The following is a 15,885-nucleotide window of genomic DNA, read 5'->3' as shown; positions in this document are numbered from 1 at the left end:
GTTCTAACATAAGATTTCGCCTGCGCGAAACGCTGCTGCGCAGCTGTTCGCCAGGCGAAACCTAAAAATGGCTAAAGCATATTTTGTTATGGTTTCAAAAGGCACACATTGCCATAGCAGGCCTGGCCATAAATGGATCTATTTAGTGTGTGGATAGGCTCCATGTGAAAAAGCAGAATGCCATCACTCACAATGAGGTTAGCCGATGGCTTAAGAGGACTGTCTCACTGCTGTATGCTGTAGTGGACAGAAGAAAAACGCGAACAACAAATCAAACAGATGAATAAGGGTGGCTGGCTGAAACACCCTACAGGTATATTGGACATGTCATTTGGATAAAATCAAAAGGCCTTTGGCTTACACCAGATGTAAACACCGCAGCTTCTTATTTTGTTTTTTACCAGACAAAAATGATTGAAGCTACTTGATGATCAGACCAGAATCCCACCATTTCCCAGTTCAAATGCTAGAGCTTCTTTTAATGAATGGTCAGAGGCAGATATCATGTCAACAAAGTGCTGTGTGTGGGTGCTCAGAAGGGCTGCTGAGCAGTGCTTAATTTGAGACTGTGGTTTCCGGTGCTCAGCACCGGCACGTATTTGTCAGCACCGGCAATTATGACAGCTGCCACATGGTGGTGCTGTTTGTGTCATTTAGAGACGAGCAGAAAAGCACGTGTTTATTCATTCAATATGCATTAAAAACAACTAATACTTGTTTTCCAAGTAATTCTTATAACTTTTGGAAGCCTCGAACAGTCTACATTGTCACACGTGTTGCAGTGTGATGGGTAGTAGTTGTGTAGGTACTGTCATTGGCAGCGCTGGCAGTGGCAGTGGGTGGTGCAAGCTGCGGTGACCTCCTGACGAGGGCCCTGGCACTTATTTGTTTTACAAATTAGGCACTGCCGCTAATAGTGAACCCTAATGTGATTCCGGCCCATGTTTCTGCCATAAATCTGACCTGCAGAACATCACCCTCAGGGTTCTGTTGTTGGCCACCACAATCCTGTCCTTAAGGAATGAGAGCTGGGAAAGTGAGACAGCTGGCTCGCATTTACCCTCCCCAGAATGTCCCCTTCTCAGACTATTGTAGAATTTATATGGAAGCCACAGTAAAGAGTCAGGATTTATGAAACTGTGGGGTTATTGCGCTGGCATGCCTTCAGTGCAGCAAAGCAGAGGTCTTCAAATGGAAGGAGCAGACCCTCCCCCGCTCCATGGGGGGCCTACATAGATCTCAGGGGAGGCACCAGGCCCTGCCAAGACGAGTGTTTATTAAGCCCCTGGGAAACAGAGACAAACATCATGCTGAGCACAGTTCAGTGTTTTCAGTGAAAGAAACCAGGGTGGCAGCGAGCCATTCTTTAATGGGCCATCAGTAATGCCCTTTGTCCCTGTGTCCTGGGTGGGAGTGGGTGTGAGTGTGAGGGAGGGATTGAGGGCTCCAAATAGTCCTCAACCCCCCCCTTGTTTTTGATGAATGATCATTGAGGATACTTGGATACTTTTAAGGAGTTCAGGCCAATAGTAGATTGTCAATCATATACTTGATTGCATTTTAAAAAAAGATAACTGAACATAACTGCAATTTTTCTATTGTTAAATCTGTTCAGACCCGCCAATTTTATGGAATAATTGTGAGACAATGTTTGTTGTTCCGGGGTGGGTGGGTGGATGACTTTGTTTTACACGCGGGGTACACAGCATTACAAATTTTGGAGAACATTGGACAACGGTCACTGCAAGTAGCGAACCCCTGCCACCTGAAGGGTATCACTAGTGGGGCGATGCCCATGTGTAGGGTGGGAGCTGCTGGCATAGAAGAGCGCCCGGAAGCCACAATTTGACAGCAGGGCCCATGTTGTGAACAGTGACATGAAATAACTGTCCTAAATCCACGGATTGGGGAACTGAGAGTCGAGGTCTGCACATCAGTGACACACTGGAATGATTATATATGGTAATAAACACATCAGCTATTTGCAGTGAGACAGAGACGTTTTATTTAACTGACATGACCTCCTGATAAACATAATGTGCCGTTTTTAAAAGATTTTTATCGCATGCTGCTCGTTTCCCCCGGGCGGCCACCACGCCGCAGCAGGCCTGGTGGCTACTTGTGTACAGTCCCTAAATGTTCCCACACAGTGATGTTAACTGACCTTAACCCAGATGATATCACCAGAATTGACATCCCTAGCGTTCCATAATATCTGTGTGATTAAAATAAAGACACAAGACAAATGCCTCTTTTGTATAGACCTGCACTAGGGTGCTGACGTGATCTCTCAAAGGGGTGGGGTAGGATACCAAACTTGCCCCTAACTGCGGCGAGTGAAGTAAACGAGCCATACTTCTTCTGCGGGTTTCGGGGAGATTCTCTCCTTGAGAATATTTTGTTTTAAATGCAGTCACTTTAAAGCAAACTTTTCACATTTCCATTCATGGTCGGCCAAGCCAATGAAACTTGACGCCCTCAAGTAGTTGATCCCCCTCTTTTTTCTCAAAATGTGCTAAAGGTGCCCTTATATGCCAAAATGGACCTCCATTGTGCAAGGGACAGCATTTTGTCATAAGTGCCCCCATATTCCAATAGCGCCCCTTATGCCAACAATTACATACAATATGCCAGTTCCAGAAATTTGCAATTAAAGTTATCCATGTACCATGGGTCCCCTCCATGTCAAAATTGACCTCTAGTGTGTTAGGGCCAGATTTTGTTAGGGATGACCTCCTCCTATGTTCCACAGCTATCCTCCTTCATGCCAAGAACCACATCCAATTTACTGGTGCTTGATCTGCCAAATATTACTTCCGGTGTGCCAGTGTCCGTATTTTGTCACAGATCCCTATTATGTTGAGAATAGCCCCCAATATGGCGGTGGCAGTGTTTGAGATGGGCGCCTCTATAAGCCAAGAATTACCGTCGACAACAAAAGTGAGCATCAATGCAGGCCTTTAGCAAGCGGCAGTGGGTACAAATCACATATTAACCTGGGCCACAGGTGGAGGCCAGCCTTAAAGTGTGCGAGCGAAGGCTGGTGTCAAGACCTCAGCAAAGACTGACTTCCCTGTGTGGCCAAGGCTCCATTGGGAATGCCCCAAGACAAGACATCAGCTATCTGACACCGATGCCTTCTGTGGAAGTTGGGAGACTTCTTAACGCGCCTGATGACTCAAGATCCAGAGAGGCGAGGGTCCAGCCATGCCCCTGATTCTGCCCCACTCCCTTAGGACCTTCTGAGGCACTGCCCTTACTAGTAATCATCCCATTTCCAAGTAGATCACACCACCTGATGTCACAACCCTTACACACTGCTTAATAATAACTACTTTTTTACATAGCACTTCATACCACACTACTGCTGTTTCTAAGCACAATACATTTAAGGTGTAACTACTAACCGATATAAGAGTACTCACGTCACCAAAATCAGAACAATGCAAGTGCTGAGCAGGCCTTTCTACATTTTGGCCCAATAACCTTCAGTTCACTGCACGTCTCAGGTGTAATCGTTTAACTCTCTGGGCCGCCCCGCAGGCTAGCACTTTGCCCAAACTTTCAAGATGCGCCCACTTCACCCACATAACCAAGACTTAATGCACTTGCGCTTGACGTCTGCGAAGAGAGCTTCAAGGAGCGAGTTTGATCTCTCGGTCTGATGCCCGTTTACATTTCCTGGTTGCTCAAGAGATTGTCTGGATGCCAACAGTCAAGTGAAACAGGCGCAGCAGGAAGTAACAGCAATACAATGTACCTGGAGAGCAAAGTCCGCCCCGAATGCTTCTGGGAGCGCAACCTGGACGAGGAGGGTGGGTACATTCACCCAAAGAGTCACATTTACCATTTGAGCAAAGCGCCTACATGTTTTGGCCAAAAGCCCAAGCCACTGGACTGGTCATAAGTTCACGTTTTCATGTTACTGTACACGTATTTCTGTTGTACTGCTTGCCAGAGAGTAGGAAAGTGCTAGCCCATTGCTTATGCACAGCGCCTTGAAGTCCCAACTGGTCAGGTTCATGGCGAGCAAGACCATGAACATATATACATGAATGCAGAATTCAGAAAGAGCCTGAAAACCTGGCTATTTCCGAAACTCTGATCCACACGTCCCATCTTTCTGCTCACCATCATGACGATCAAGTGCTCTGATATCTGAAGCGCCAGGATACCCGTAGGGTGGCAGTAGCGCTATATAAGCACAGATACAACACAATACAATGCATATATGATACGGGGGGGGGTTCATCCATAGTCGAGGCCATTGGAATTTTGCGGTTGTGCAGCAGCAACATTTGTTGCATAGTTATAGATTTGCCTCATCCATCATCTGCTACATAATCTGCTGATGTTCACAAACAAAATAATTTCTAGCTCAATTGATTCAAAAGTTACTAAAAATGCAGCGACACGTGTTGCGGCGCAGCGAACGGCCTTTTGCAAAGCTTGACTGGTCACCTGTCAGTTGCTTATTGCTGTATTTGGGACCTAAACTGGTACTAATGAAGTCAGGGGCGCAACACCCATTGGGCTCACGGGGCTTCAGCCCCCCCCCCCCCCCCCTCCCCCGTCGTGTGTGTCAGCCCGGCCTGACACGTCTTCGCGGGCTGGCGACCGTCTGATTGCAGCCGCACCCGAGTACTTAACAGGTCTTTAAAAGACCATCAATTGTAAATGAGGCTTTGGTTGTGTGTTCACGCCCTCTTACAGCCACTCTGTCCGTGGTTGGAAGAATTAGCCCCCCCGAAATATTTTTCAGCCCCCCCCCCGAAATTTGGCTCTAGTTGCCCGCCTGAATGAAGTGCAACCAGTGCCCAGACAGTGTTGAGAAATGTAACAGTGACCAAATAATGAAGTAATACTATCACAAAATGTGCTGCATTACGTCGCGTAATTTGCCTTTTCTTGCCGCATTATTGGCTCAACCCTGCAACATAATATGGCCCTATAATATGACCCTCCCCAGCTGCTTAAATGCAGCTGCCCTGGGTATTATGTTATTCTAAGATGTTCTCTCTCTTACCCACCCCCTCCCCCCTTGTTTAATCAAATGAATGTGTTCAAGCAAATAAGCTTCCTGGTTACTGGTCCATGGCATGGCCTTTGGTAACAAGGAGGGGGAGCAGCAGTTGTAGCAGTGGTATGGTGACTGTGGGGTGGGCAAACTCTTACCTTAAATAAATAGCTTGTTATGGACGTCTCAATGTATCAGAGGGTTGATGGGTAAGCTCCCAAGCAACGCAACAGAAGCATCAAGGCTCTGATAAATGACAATATACAGCGCTGGCCACAAACAAAAACTTCATTTACACATAAAAAACATGGCAAAAAAGGTACCCATTGCCAGCTGGTACCAAGCAAAACCATGAAACCATTCATCCTCCAAGAAAGGACTCAAGCAAGTTTCCCAGGCGCTGTTCCTCTTCAGACTAAATTAAGGGACACCCCTTCTTATAGGCTCCTCTGCGGCATAAACAGCCCCCCATCAAAGTGCCCCCCACCAAGGACTGTGCACACCTGAAAATACGTCCATGTCACTCCTGCACTGAATCATCTCAGAGAGTACCAACAGCAGCAGGTTTGGGGGCTTTAAGTGGGCCTGTGCCCTCCGGGTCTCAGACAGGACCGGACTGGCCATAGCGGGCACTGGGTGTTTCCCCAGGAGGGTCAAAGGGTGGGAGACGGTTTTGCAGTGGTGGGGACTAGTTTTGTTATGGGTGGGGGCATGTTTTGCAGCAGCCCTGCAATATCAGCTCCCAACAAATCAGCGCTACTTCATACTTGCCCCCCCCCGGGAAGGTGGTGTCAGACAAGGGAAACATCCTTTACAACGCAACTTTTACCACGCAGTGCTATTACAATGCAGGTTTTACAACGAAAACCATTACAACGCATTGCGCTGGGGGGCGCTCTAGGATAGGGAATAGATTTAATTTACTATCCAACACCTTCCCTAGTGTCCACGGGGACTGGAGTTGGAATAGTAAATTAAACTATTCACTATCCAGCACCCCAAAGCGCTATGCGTTGTAATGGTATGCGTTGTAAAAACCGCGTTGTAACAGCATGCGTGGTAAAAAGCATGCGTTGTACGTCATACATCCGTCAGACAACATTGCCAGGGCTGCTTTGGGCTCCCAGTCCGGCCCTGATCCAGACCCGTTATAATTAAACATTGACTTTCGGCCCTATACTCATATCCTTAACATTACTGGCAAAACACTGACAGATTTCACAGCAGGGACTGTAAAACCCTCAAGGCAATCCATGCCAGCGGTGCAGCCCCGTTTACATTTCGCGTTCTGCATCATCTTGCCTACCCTAAGGATGTTTTCTTTTTCCAGATGTGTTTCTGTATTTTTTTATATAACCTATGAGTCATAGTGCGCACACTGTGGCCTGAGACGCCTCCAGGTGTCTGGGTAAGTTCATCTAGTGGGTGGGCATTTATGGTGGTGTGCTAAGGAGGTGCTCAGGTGTTGGAACTGGAAAGCACCGAAGGACAAGGACATGTAGTGCTTATGAGTGGGTTGGTAGTGTATTGCAGAATGTTGAAATGAGAAGATGAAAGGAACTACATATAGACGGAGAGTTAAAATACAGCGCTGAAGAGGGAAGAGATGATGTGTGAGATATGCAGATTTCAGAAAGATGTTTGTAGAAAAAAGCGTAAGTGTCTGACAGAGACAGACTGCAGTGGAAAGTGGATCATTTGAATGATTGAGCACTCTGAAGATCACTACCTCCCCCACAGACCTTAGTAATGTTTAATTCACAGTCTCATATTTTCAGAAATAAAATATTTTATAATTCTAAAAATCACAAAAAATGATTGTTGGCACTCACTTATTAGGTACTGCTAACAGCCACTGGCATACATATTTTTACAACACATTTTGTTGAAGTTATTTGGATCAGGCCATTGAAAGTACAGACATAACAAATGTTTTACTAAACAATTATAGTAAAGAACAGTCATCCAACCTTGATCCCCATCCCTCGCGCCTCTCATCCCTCACTCCCGCGCCCTGCAGTGGTGGATCGCCCTGTCTCGGTTCAAAGAGTTGCCTCCAGCACCCATGACTTTTGACCCCGGAATTCCAACCGTTTAGGTGAGTCAATAGTTTCTAGACAAATTCCCTAGTAGTCTGCCCGCGCTTGCTAAATTTTTATACATTTCCTGACACATCTCCAGTCTGTATGCACTGGGTTATCTAAACCCATGCAATGGTCCAATCTCTTCTTCCATTCCTTGACTGTTGGGGGTTCAGTATCATTCCACCTGGGTGCAAAAATTAAGCGCTACATTGATCTCTTCGTTGGGGGGCTCCTTCCTCCTTTCACACCGTACCCACCTTTATGCACCTTTCCCTTGATACTTTCTAGCTCCAAGCAGCCCCGGTGTTAATATTGACTCACTCCTCCCAGATCCCTGGTGCGTAATGCTGATTCAATAGTGCCCATTCTGATATCTCCCCCCAAACGAAAGAGTAATTGATGTTTTAACATTTTTAAAGCTGTATTTTACCGTGTTTCTTTTATGACATTTATATGTCGAAATAAAGATTTAAATAATAAATAATAATAAGTAATGCTGATTCAATAGTGCCCATTCTGATATCTCCCCCCAAACGAAAGAGTAATTGATGTTTTAACATTTTTAAAGCTGTATTTTACTGTGTTTCTTTTATGAAATGTATATGTCGAAATAAAGATTTAAATAATAAATAATAATAAGTAATGCTGATTCAATAGTGCCCATTCTGATATCTCCCCCCAAACGAAGCCAATATATTGATTCTATAGTATGTTCAGAGGCGCAGCCCAGCTCCCTGCAGCCCCAGTGGGAGACCTACTCTTCACGGGCCCGAAAACCTTAAAGGTGAGGGCCATGTAAGCCAAGGCCAATTAATAATTGGAAGATAGTGGGAGAATCAGGGCCCCATGACATTCTTTTTGAGTTTTATATAGCCTAACTAGACCCGAAGGTATCAGAGCACCAGTTGAGTTACAGAAGGACACATTAATTTTTGTTAGGTACAGAGAGATTAAGCATTTTTCCAGAAGAATATATGACGTTGCATTGCAAACAATTACAACACATGCTTGTACAACGCAGCTTTTACATCGCAACTACCATTACATTGCATGATTTTACAACGCATGCCATTACAGCGCATTTTTTAAAACTACCATTACAACTCATTCAATTACAACGCATACCATTACAACACACACCATTACAACACATAATATTTTTAGGGCAACAGTCGGGTAAGTGTTGGATACTGTATGGGAAAAAATTACTATTACCACTCCAGTGAGTGCAACAGTAGGGTAAGTATTGGAGAGTGTAGGAATAAAAAGTACTATTCCCATGTACCCCAAAACCCACAACAACCCTAAAACTAAAACATTCCATTACTTACCTCATAATGTATTGTAATGGCATGTGTTGTAATGGCATGCAATGTAGTGACATGCAGTGTAATGGCATGCGTTGTAAAGGTAGTTGCATTGTAAAGGTAGTGCGTTGTAATGACTGCGTTGTAATGGATGTTTCCCTTCCAAGAATCACAGGGTGTTTGTTGAGCATCCCAGCCGAGACTCGAACCCGGTTCCCCAGCACCAAGGTCAATCACTCTAGCCGTTAGGCCACATCCTCTCCACATCTCCTGCAGGATTAGCCCTTTATTTTGTGTTCTGTCACTCGATGCTCCATTGTCAACGAAAGACCCGGATGAAACATTGTTTGTTATTATATGGCAACCGGTCAACAACCCATCTTCCATCTACACCATGACCTCCATGCGAAGTTGTATTGTCTCTGGCTGGGGTAACACACTCTGATGACCATTAAACCCGTTAGGGAACATGTAAATAAATAATAAGAACGTTTAGCGCACTCCCTGTCCAGGATAGACTCGTGGCACCTTGATCAGGTGTTATTATTGCACAGCTTGAAGGTAACAGAGGGCTCGCGGGAACTGCGGGCCCAGAAGTCGCCACCAGTCGGAGTAAAACAATGATAACTTGGCTTCCTTTAGCAACAATGAATCTTGCCCGCAATAGTCAGCGCTACTACAATTATGCGTCAAAGTTGAATAAATTATGCAGCATAGTAAGGCACATTGTTGATATTATTACTTTATTATTTTGCCATTTGTGCACATGGCAATACTGTCTGGGCAAAGACTTCCCCTCATTAGTACCAGTTTAACAAATCAAATACATAAATAAGCAACTGGAAGATGACCAGTTAACCTTGTCAATTGTCTTCCGAAGCGCGCCAACACATATCCCCACGTTTTTAGTAACTTTTGATCCGTTTGAGCTACAAACATTTTGTTTGTTAAAATCTGCAATTATGCAGCAGATAGTGGATTATGTGGCAAATGCGGCAAATCCCTAATTATGCAAACAAACAAAAAAAGCCACGGCTTCAGAACCGCACAGTTTGAGTGGTCCTGACAATAGTTCAGTGCTAGATTTCGTTTTTCTAGAGCGATTAGCAGCTGCTTCGAAGCGCTTCTATGTGAGAGAGTGTGGCCCAATAAGGATAGTCGTGCAGGACCGAGCCGTCCTCTCTGTGCATGGTGATGGCTGGTAGGAATGCTGCTGCAGTCTCATGTGACAGTCAGGCTGTTACCCTACTCTGCGGTGCACTTATTATCGGCCCCGTGGAGATGAAAGGATAAGCTGCCCAGCACCATTGAACCCTGTGAACTGCACGTTGCTGCACGCTGATGACTGCAGCGGGCGCCTTGGCCCACTGAGCAATGTAGAAAGGGCACTACGCATAGAAAGGGCATTGTGACTCGGTGGTTTCTGGAGTGACAATCATGGGGGCATCCCCTCAGGGTTTAGGATTAAAGGAGCCGCACGTGGTTTAGAGGAACGCATTGCCCCCAGCCCCTCCCTCCTCCGACCTCACTCGCTGCTTTCCGAACCCCCAAGTGGAGTTTCCCACAGACTGAGAAATCAGAGGCATGCAAGCGTGCATTGGTGCACGGAGTTCTTTTTCACCAAGATGACGTACAGCTGTGCCCTGACCACACAAATTCTTCATTTAGGACTTGCCGACACCTTTATGACACTTTAAAATAAAAAATGGACTGCGGAGGAAATGTGGTTTTGTGTCCACCGGAGTCAAAACCAAAGTGGATCTTACTTCGTCTTCTGTTTATGAAAACACTGTGTGATCCTGGGCAGACACTTTAAGTCCTCACGCCTAAACCACCTCGTTCTGCCTAGTTTGCGCGGGACACAGTGAATGTCGCTACGGCTTCACCCCCCTTCCCACTAGCAAACGAGTGATTTACTGGCAGTGCTACCGGGCATCTTTTGTAGAAAGCTGGTCCTAAGCTCCCATTTACAGCCAAGGGCGGGGGAGGAAGGGGGCGAGGGAGACGGGGGTTTCAGACCTTGATGATCCCAGTGCCGGGGAGCAAACTAGAGCTTCTGCACACCCTCCCCTCCAATTTAAGAATGGCCAATCCCATTATCGCCCCCACAATGTCACATTGAACCCCTTGTGCTTTCCAACACCAGCCATTTCCAGTAATTGAAATGCCTTGTGCTGTTCTTGCACAGATGAGGCCCCCATCCATTCTGGAGAGCTGCTCTGACCCTACCCCCACCCCACAACCAGAGATGTCCCTGTCAGAGACAAAGGCCTCTTTGACGCCCAGACGGAAGGCGCCCCCCCCCCGGGGCCCCTCCCACCCACACATCCCTGACTAAGATCCCATAACACTGCGACGAATGAGTTCCAAATGTTTCCCGCGGCGTCAAGACCGACCAGCCCCTCACACCTCGACCCACCCCCCAGGAAACCTGAGGGCACGTCGTCTGCCCTCTCCAGTGTGACACATTGGCTTTTATTTATTTGTATAGTGTAGTGCCGCCAGTGGGCTTCGGAGCGCTGTAAGGGCGAGGCAGGTAACAGACTGCGCACGGTGTAACTAGAAAGCAGTCAGGCTCTGGTTATTACACTACAGCTTCAGCGCCGGTGTCTTTCAGAGAGTGTGTGGTAAAACGGCATATTTTACATCTATAACACACTGCCAGCAGTGCCAATCTGTGGGCAGGGTGGCATCGAGATCAGACCGCCCGTGCCAGGTGTGTGCGTGCTTGTTGGGGGGCGGGGCCTCACTGATCTATCGCACCCTCGTACTCTGCTGATACCCCATTTCCACACGCAGCCCAAAGCAGGGACCCTCTTCCGAGGTCCCCTGCCCCATGCCACTGGCAGGGCAGTGGCGTAGGGAGACTGCCACGCGCACTAATGGAAGCTGAAAACACCCCACCCCTAATGTCCCCATTTAGGTGCTGAAATGCAGTCACATATATGGGTGCAGACTGCAGAGAGCCCCTTAAACCCCAGAGACCCTTAGGTGATTGGGACCCGGTGCCACTGCGCCTGCTGCACTACTGATAGTCCCCCCATGGGAGGGGAGCGTTATAAATAGAGTGAGTGCCCGCACAGAGAGGGGCTTCGATTCTCTGGACACAGATCCATTTCAGACCTGAGACCACCCAGTGTGGGGTCGGAGGGCGCTGACTGAGATCACTTGTAGAGAAAGCCTGGCCCCGAGGAATGAATGACCTGATATTTAATAGCGGGTAACGCGCTGCCACGCGGGTGCTCACTAAAAGAATACAACAAAGCGTTCGAGCTCCTTGCACCTCCATATCCCGAGTTTAAAAACGGATTTACAGCGCCCAGAAGCGGCAAAATACAACATGTAGAGTAAGAAGAAAAGTGGTGGTCATCGGAGCATGATGGAGGAATTACACAAAAGGCAGAACGTTATAGATTCGAGGACACAGAGCGAAGTGTGTAAAATAATCTCTTTCCTTACCCAGAATCAGAAGGCAGCGCGTTGCGTGCATCATTACCTCGGGACAGACAGACGAACCCTCCGGACAGATCCCGGCTAATCGCAGACAGTTCCTGGGCAGTGGCGCTGTCAGACTGAGGGCTGTGGGCTGGCAGGGCAGCGCAGCCTCTGCTGAGGGCGGGAGCTGCTGTCAGACACTCCCAGGGAGACCCACCCACCCACGTGCTGCGAGCGAATGACTGCACCTCGCGTCCGGGCGGCAGCTGCGGGAGCGGAGCGGGCGTGGAGGAGGAGGGAGGGAGCCCCGCCGTGGAAAGCATGAGAAGTGGAGTGGGTGTGGGAGAGGAGAAAGTCCCGTTCTGTAATGTGTGGAAACCGGAGATGGAGAGCGTCACGTTCATGACGTGTGCAGGGCCAGCTTTAGAGCTGCTGCTGGCGCTTGGTGTGACAGACAATCACGTTTGGCGCCCCCCCTACCACCACCTTCTCTAATTCCCTCACGACCACCACGCAGAAGTGCCCCTCATCTCTCCATAGCCCCCTTTCCACACACATGCAATTTGATTTAAAGCACTGGTAAAAGCTGACTTACTCATAAGAATGAATATCTACCCAAACAAACACTTTTCAACAACATTAATAAACAAGCATTGGCATAGCCAATAGGTCTCGCTTTTGGGACCTTATAAGTATGTAGTTATGCAGCACAACATTCTTGGTGCAACAACATCAACTGTTGCATGGGTAAACACTTATAAGGTCCCAAAGGCGAGACCTATTGGCTATGCCAATGCTTGTTTTTGGTAGCTGATGTAGCTCAACTTAGTTCCCTGAGTGATGCCAGAGAACATTTTATTACAGCAGGAGTATCTGTATGGAAGCAGAGTACCGTAAAGAGGAGCAGAGGGAATGTATATATAGATAAAGGAGCGGGCGGGAGTGGCAGATTGCCGGGGCGTTTAGGCGTATTCATTTTGAAAGAGGTTGAGAATGTAAATTCAATGTAACTAACACGGAAACCGAGTAAATTCACTGTACTTCAGAATTTACATGAATTATATTTACATGATGTACTATGGTCCAATTTCCATAGCTAATAAGTCTTGGGACTTTATAAGTGTTCACCCAAGCAGCACAGCCTCCTGACATCAAAGTTCTGATGAGGTAAGATTTTGGGTGAGGGAGATAAACCCAAGTGTTTTTCATTTTCATTTCAAAAAATCTTTATTTCGATCACAGATCATAAAAGATACAACACAGACAAACATTTTAAAAACTTATTAAACATTGTGCGATCGGTAAAAAAAATCATTGAATATTAAAACGTGCGGGAAAATCGCTGGAGGAGTCCACTATACCAGTCTTTTCAGCATGCGAGTTCGAGTGACCCATAATGCAGTTAAAAATTTTGACAATGCAAAAACTACATGAGGAGAAAGATCAGATTTTAAAACTCTATACGCAGTATGAAAAGATCTAAACCCTAGGTTCCTGAGCATAGGGACTAGCCAATATTTTCTGCTTCGGTCATAACCCCGACAGAAGAAAATTGCGTGGATGTCATCCTCTATCGGGCAAGCGCACATCGGGCACGATGGTGTCGTGTGACACACTGTCCAAGACGCTGTGTACGAGCCCAGAGGAAGACATCCATAGCGCCACTGGAGGAACAATTTCCTTGTTAGCACGGGGAAAATATTGTCCAATACCTTTTCGAGAGTGTAAGTGTCTTTAATTTTCAGGAATAATTTTGTCAGGGACCCCTCAGGAGAATTATTGAAGGCTTTAGTGAGCATTAAGTCATTATAAGTGCTCGTAAGTGCCTTCTTGGAGGTTTTTATACATGAATTGATGGGGTCGGACCATAGTTCTGGGAGCCCAATTTCTTCGAGCCTAACCTTGACATAGGTCAGCCAAGGAATCTTCTTTATCTTCCCTGTTACCAAGAATTCCTGTAATTCCTCTCTGTAGGTTATAAGATCAGGACTGGACCACAACCGCCTCCAGAATTTTAGGGGTTTAAGTCCCAGTTCCTCTGTGATTGGAATGATACCCAGATCTAACCTGAGTGGAAGTAATGGGGTACTCTGGGGAAGGGTGGCTAGCTGTCGCAGAAATTTATTCTCGCTAACCTGCAGCTTCGGGTGTTGAATATAGCCCCACAACTCACCCCCATAAGTAACCCCTGCTCTCGCTTGCATCTTATATATATGGATGATGGGGGCAAGAGGTCGATAGCTTGATTTACGCGCCAGGCACAAAGTGCCACCCGCCAACTGTGCCAGTTTGATGGTCACTTTGGCCAGGTGAGTTGACCAAGCAAAATATTCGTTTATCGTGATGCCCAAATATTCAATGTTATGGACCCGTTCTAACTGGATCATTCCTAGCGTGGGAGGGGCTCTATTTCGGGCGCTCGGATTTAGAATCATAAATTTGGTTTTTTGGGGGTTTATTTCCAAACCCCTCTCAGAGCAAAAGTCAAGGAAGCCATCCAAAATACGTTGGATCCCCATCGGAGATTTAGACAGCAACAGGGTGTCGTCCGCAAACATGATTGCGGGCACCCTGTTGCCAGTCAACTTTGGGGCATCGGAGTTAGCAATCCTGTTGAGGTGGGCAACTACCCCGTTCACAAAGATACAAAACAGGGTGGGTGCAAGCACACAACCCTGTCTTACACCTCTGCGAACGGGGAACCTTTCGGTTAGTTTGCCACCTTTGCCACACCTAACTCGAGCATAATTGTTTGAGTGGAGCCTCATCAGGATTGCCAAAATATCCTCAGGGACATTCAGGTCCTTCATGACGCTCCACAACCTTGCCCTGGGAACCAAATCGAAGGCGGCACGGAGGTCTACAAAGATGGTATATAGACTGCCGCCCTCGATAACCGCTGTTCTCCAATAAAGGAGTTGAAGCCTAAAAATTTGGTCAGTAGTAGATACACCCTCCCGGAATCCTGCCTGATATGGTGACAGGATGTCCATATCATGGATCCACACCTGCAAACGATTTAAAATCAGTCTGCCAAAGAGTTTTTGTGATATATCTATCAGACTGATGGGGCGATAGTTGGACGTGTGCAGGGCCAGCTTTAGAGCTGCTGCTGGCGCTTGGTGTGACAGACAATCACGTTTGGCGCCCCCCCTACCACCACCTTCTCTAATTCCCTCACGACCACCACGCAGAAGTGCCCCTCATCTCTCCATAGCCCCCTTTCCACACACATGCAATTTGATTTAAAGCACTGGTAAAAGCTGACTTACTCATAAGAATGAATATCTACCCAAACAAACACTTTTCAACAACATTAATAAACAAGCATTGGCATAGCCAATAGGTCTCGCTTTTGGGACCTTATAAGTATGTAGTTATGCAGCACAACATTCTTGGTGCAACAACATCAACTGTTGCATGGGTAAACACTTATAAGGTCCCAAAGGCGAGACCTATTGGCTATGCCAATGCTTGTTTTTGGTAGCTGATGTAGCTCAACTTAGTTCCCTGAGTGATGCCAGAGAACATTTTATTACAGCAGGAGTATCTGTATGGAAGCAGAGTACCGTAAAGAGGAGCAGAGGGAATGTATATATAGATAAAGGAGCGGGCGGGAGTGGCAGATTGCCGGGGCGTTTAGGCGTATTCATTTTGAAAGAGGTTGAGAATGTAAATTCAATGTAACTAACACGGAAACCGAGTAAATTCACTGTACTTCAGAATTTACATGAATTATATTTACATGATGTACTATGGTCCAATTTCCATAGCTAATAAGTCTTGGGACTTTATAAGTGTTCACCCAAGCAGCACAGCCTCCTGACATCAAAGTTCTGATGAGGTAAGATTTTGGGTGAGGGAGATAAACCCAAGTGTTTTTCATCCACCAAAGGGAGTTCCACTGGCTCACGATACAGAAACACACTCATTTTTAAACTCCTCACACACATATGCAACACACTACACAACTTAAGCCCCACCTACCTGAACAGTTGCATCTTCTTCCACCAACCACCCAGACACCTCCACTCCGCAGGAC

At 46.7% G+C, this 15,885-nt stretch overlaps 1 protein-coding gene across 2 annotated transcripts in view; it reads right to left on the bottom strand.

The window, feature by feature from the left end:
* ADGRE5 (adhesion G protein-coupled receptor E5) overlaps nt 1–12,182 on the bottom strand; it is a 160,810-nt gene extending 148,628 nt beyond the window's left edge. Inside the window, exon 1 of one of the 2 annotated variants that reach the window (XM_078681490.1) lies at nt 11,868–12,182. In XM_078681490.1, coding sequence (XP_078537616.1) covers nt 11,868–11,901 — 34 coding nt within the window. In that variant the 5' untranslated portion in view covers nt 11,902–12,182. The remainder of the gene's footprint in view (nt 1–11,867) is intronic. The other variant, XM_078681480.1, reaches the window with a different exon arrangement.
* Between the last annotated feature and the right edge of the window lie 3,703 nt (nt 12,183–15,885).

This window comes from Lissotriton helveticus, chromosome 1_1, assembly GCF_964261635.1.
Source record: "Lissotriton helveticus chromosome 1_1, aLisHel1.1, whole genome shotgun sequence".
Lineage (NCBI taxonomy): Eukaryota > Metazoa > Chordata > Amphibia > Caudata > Salamandridae > Lissotriton > Lissotriton helveticus.
Note: the sequence above shows the minus strand (reverse complement) of the source record. Positions and strands in the feature narration are given on the sequence as shown.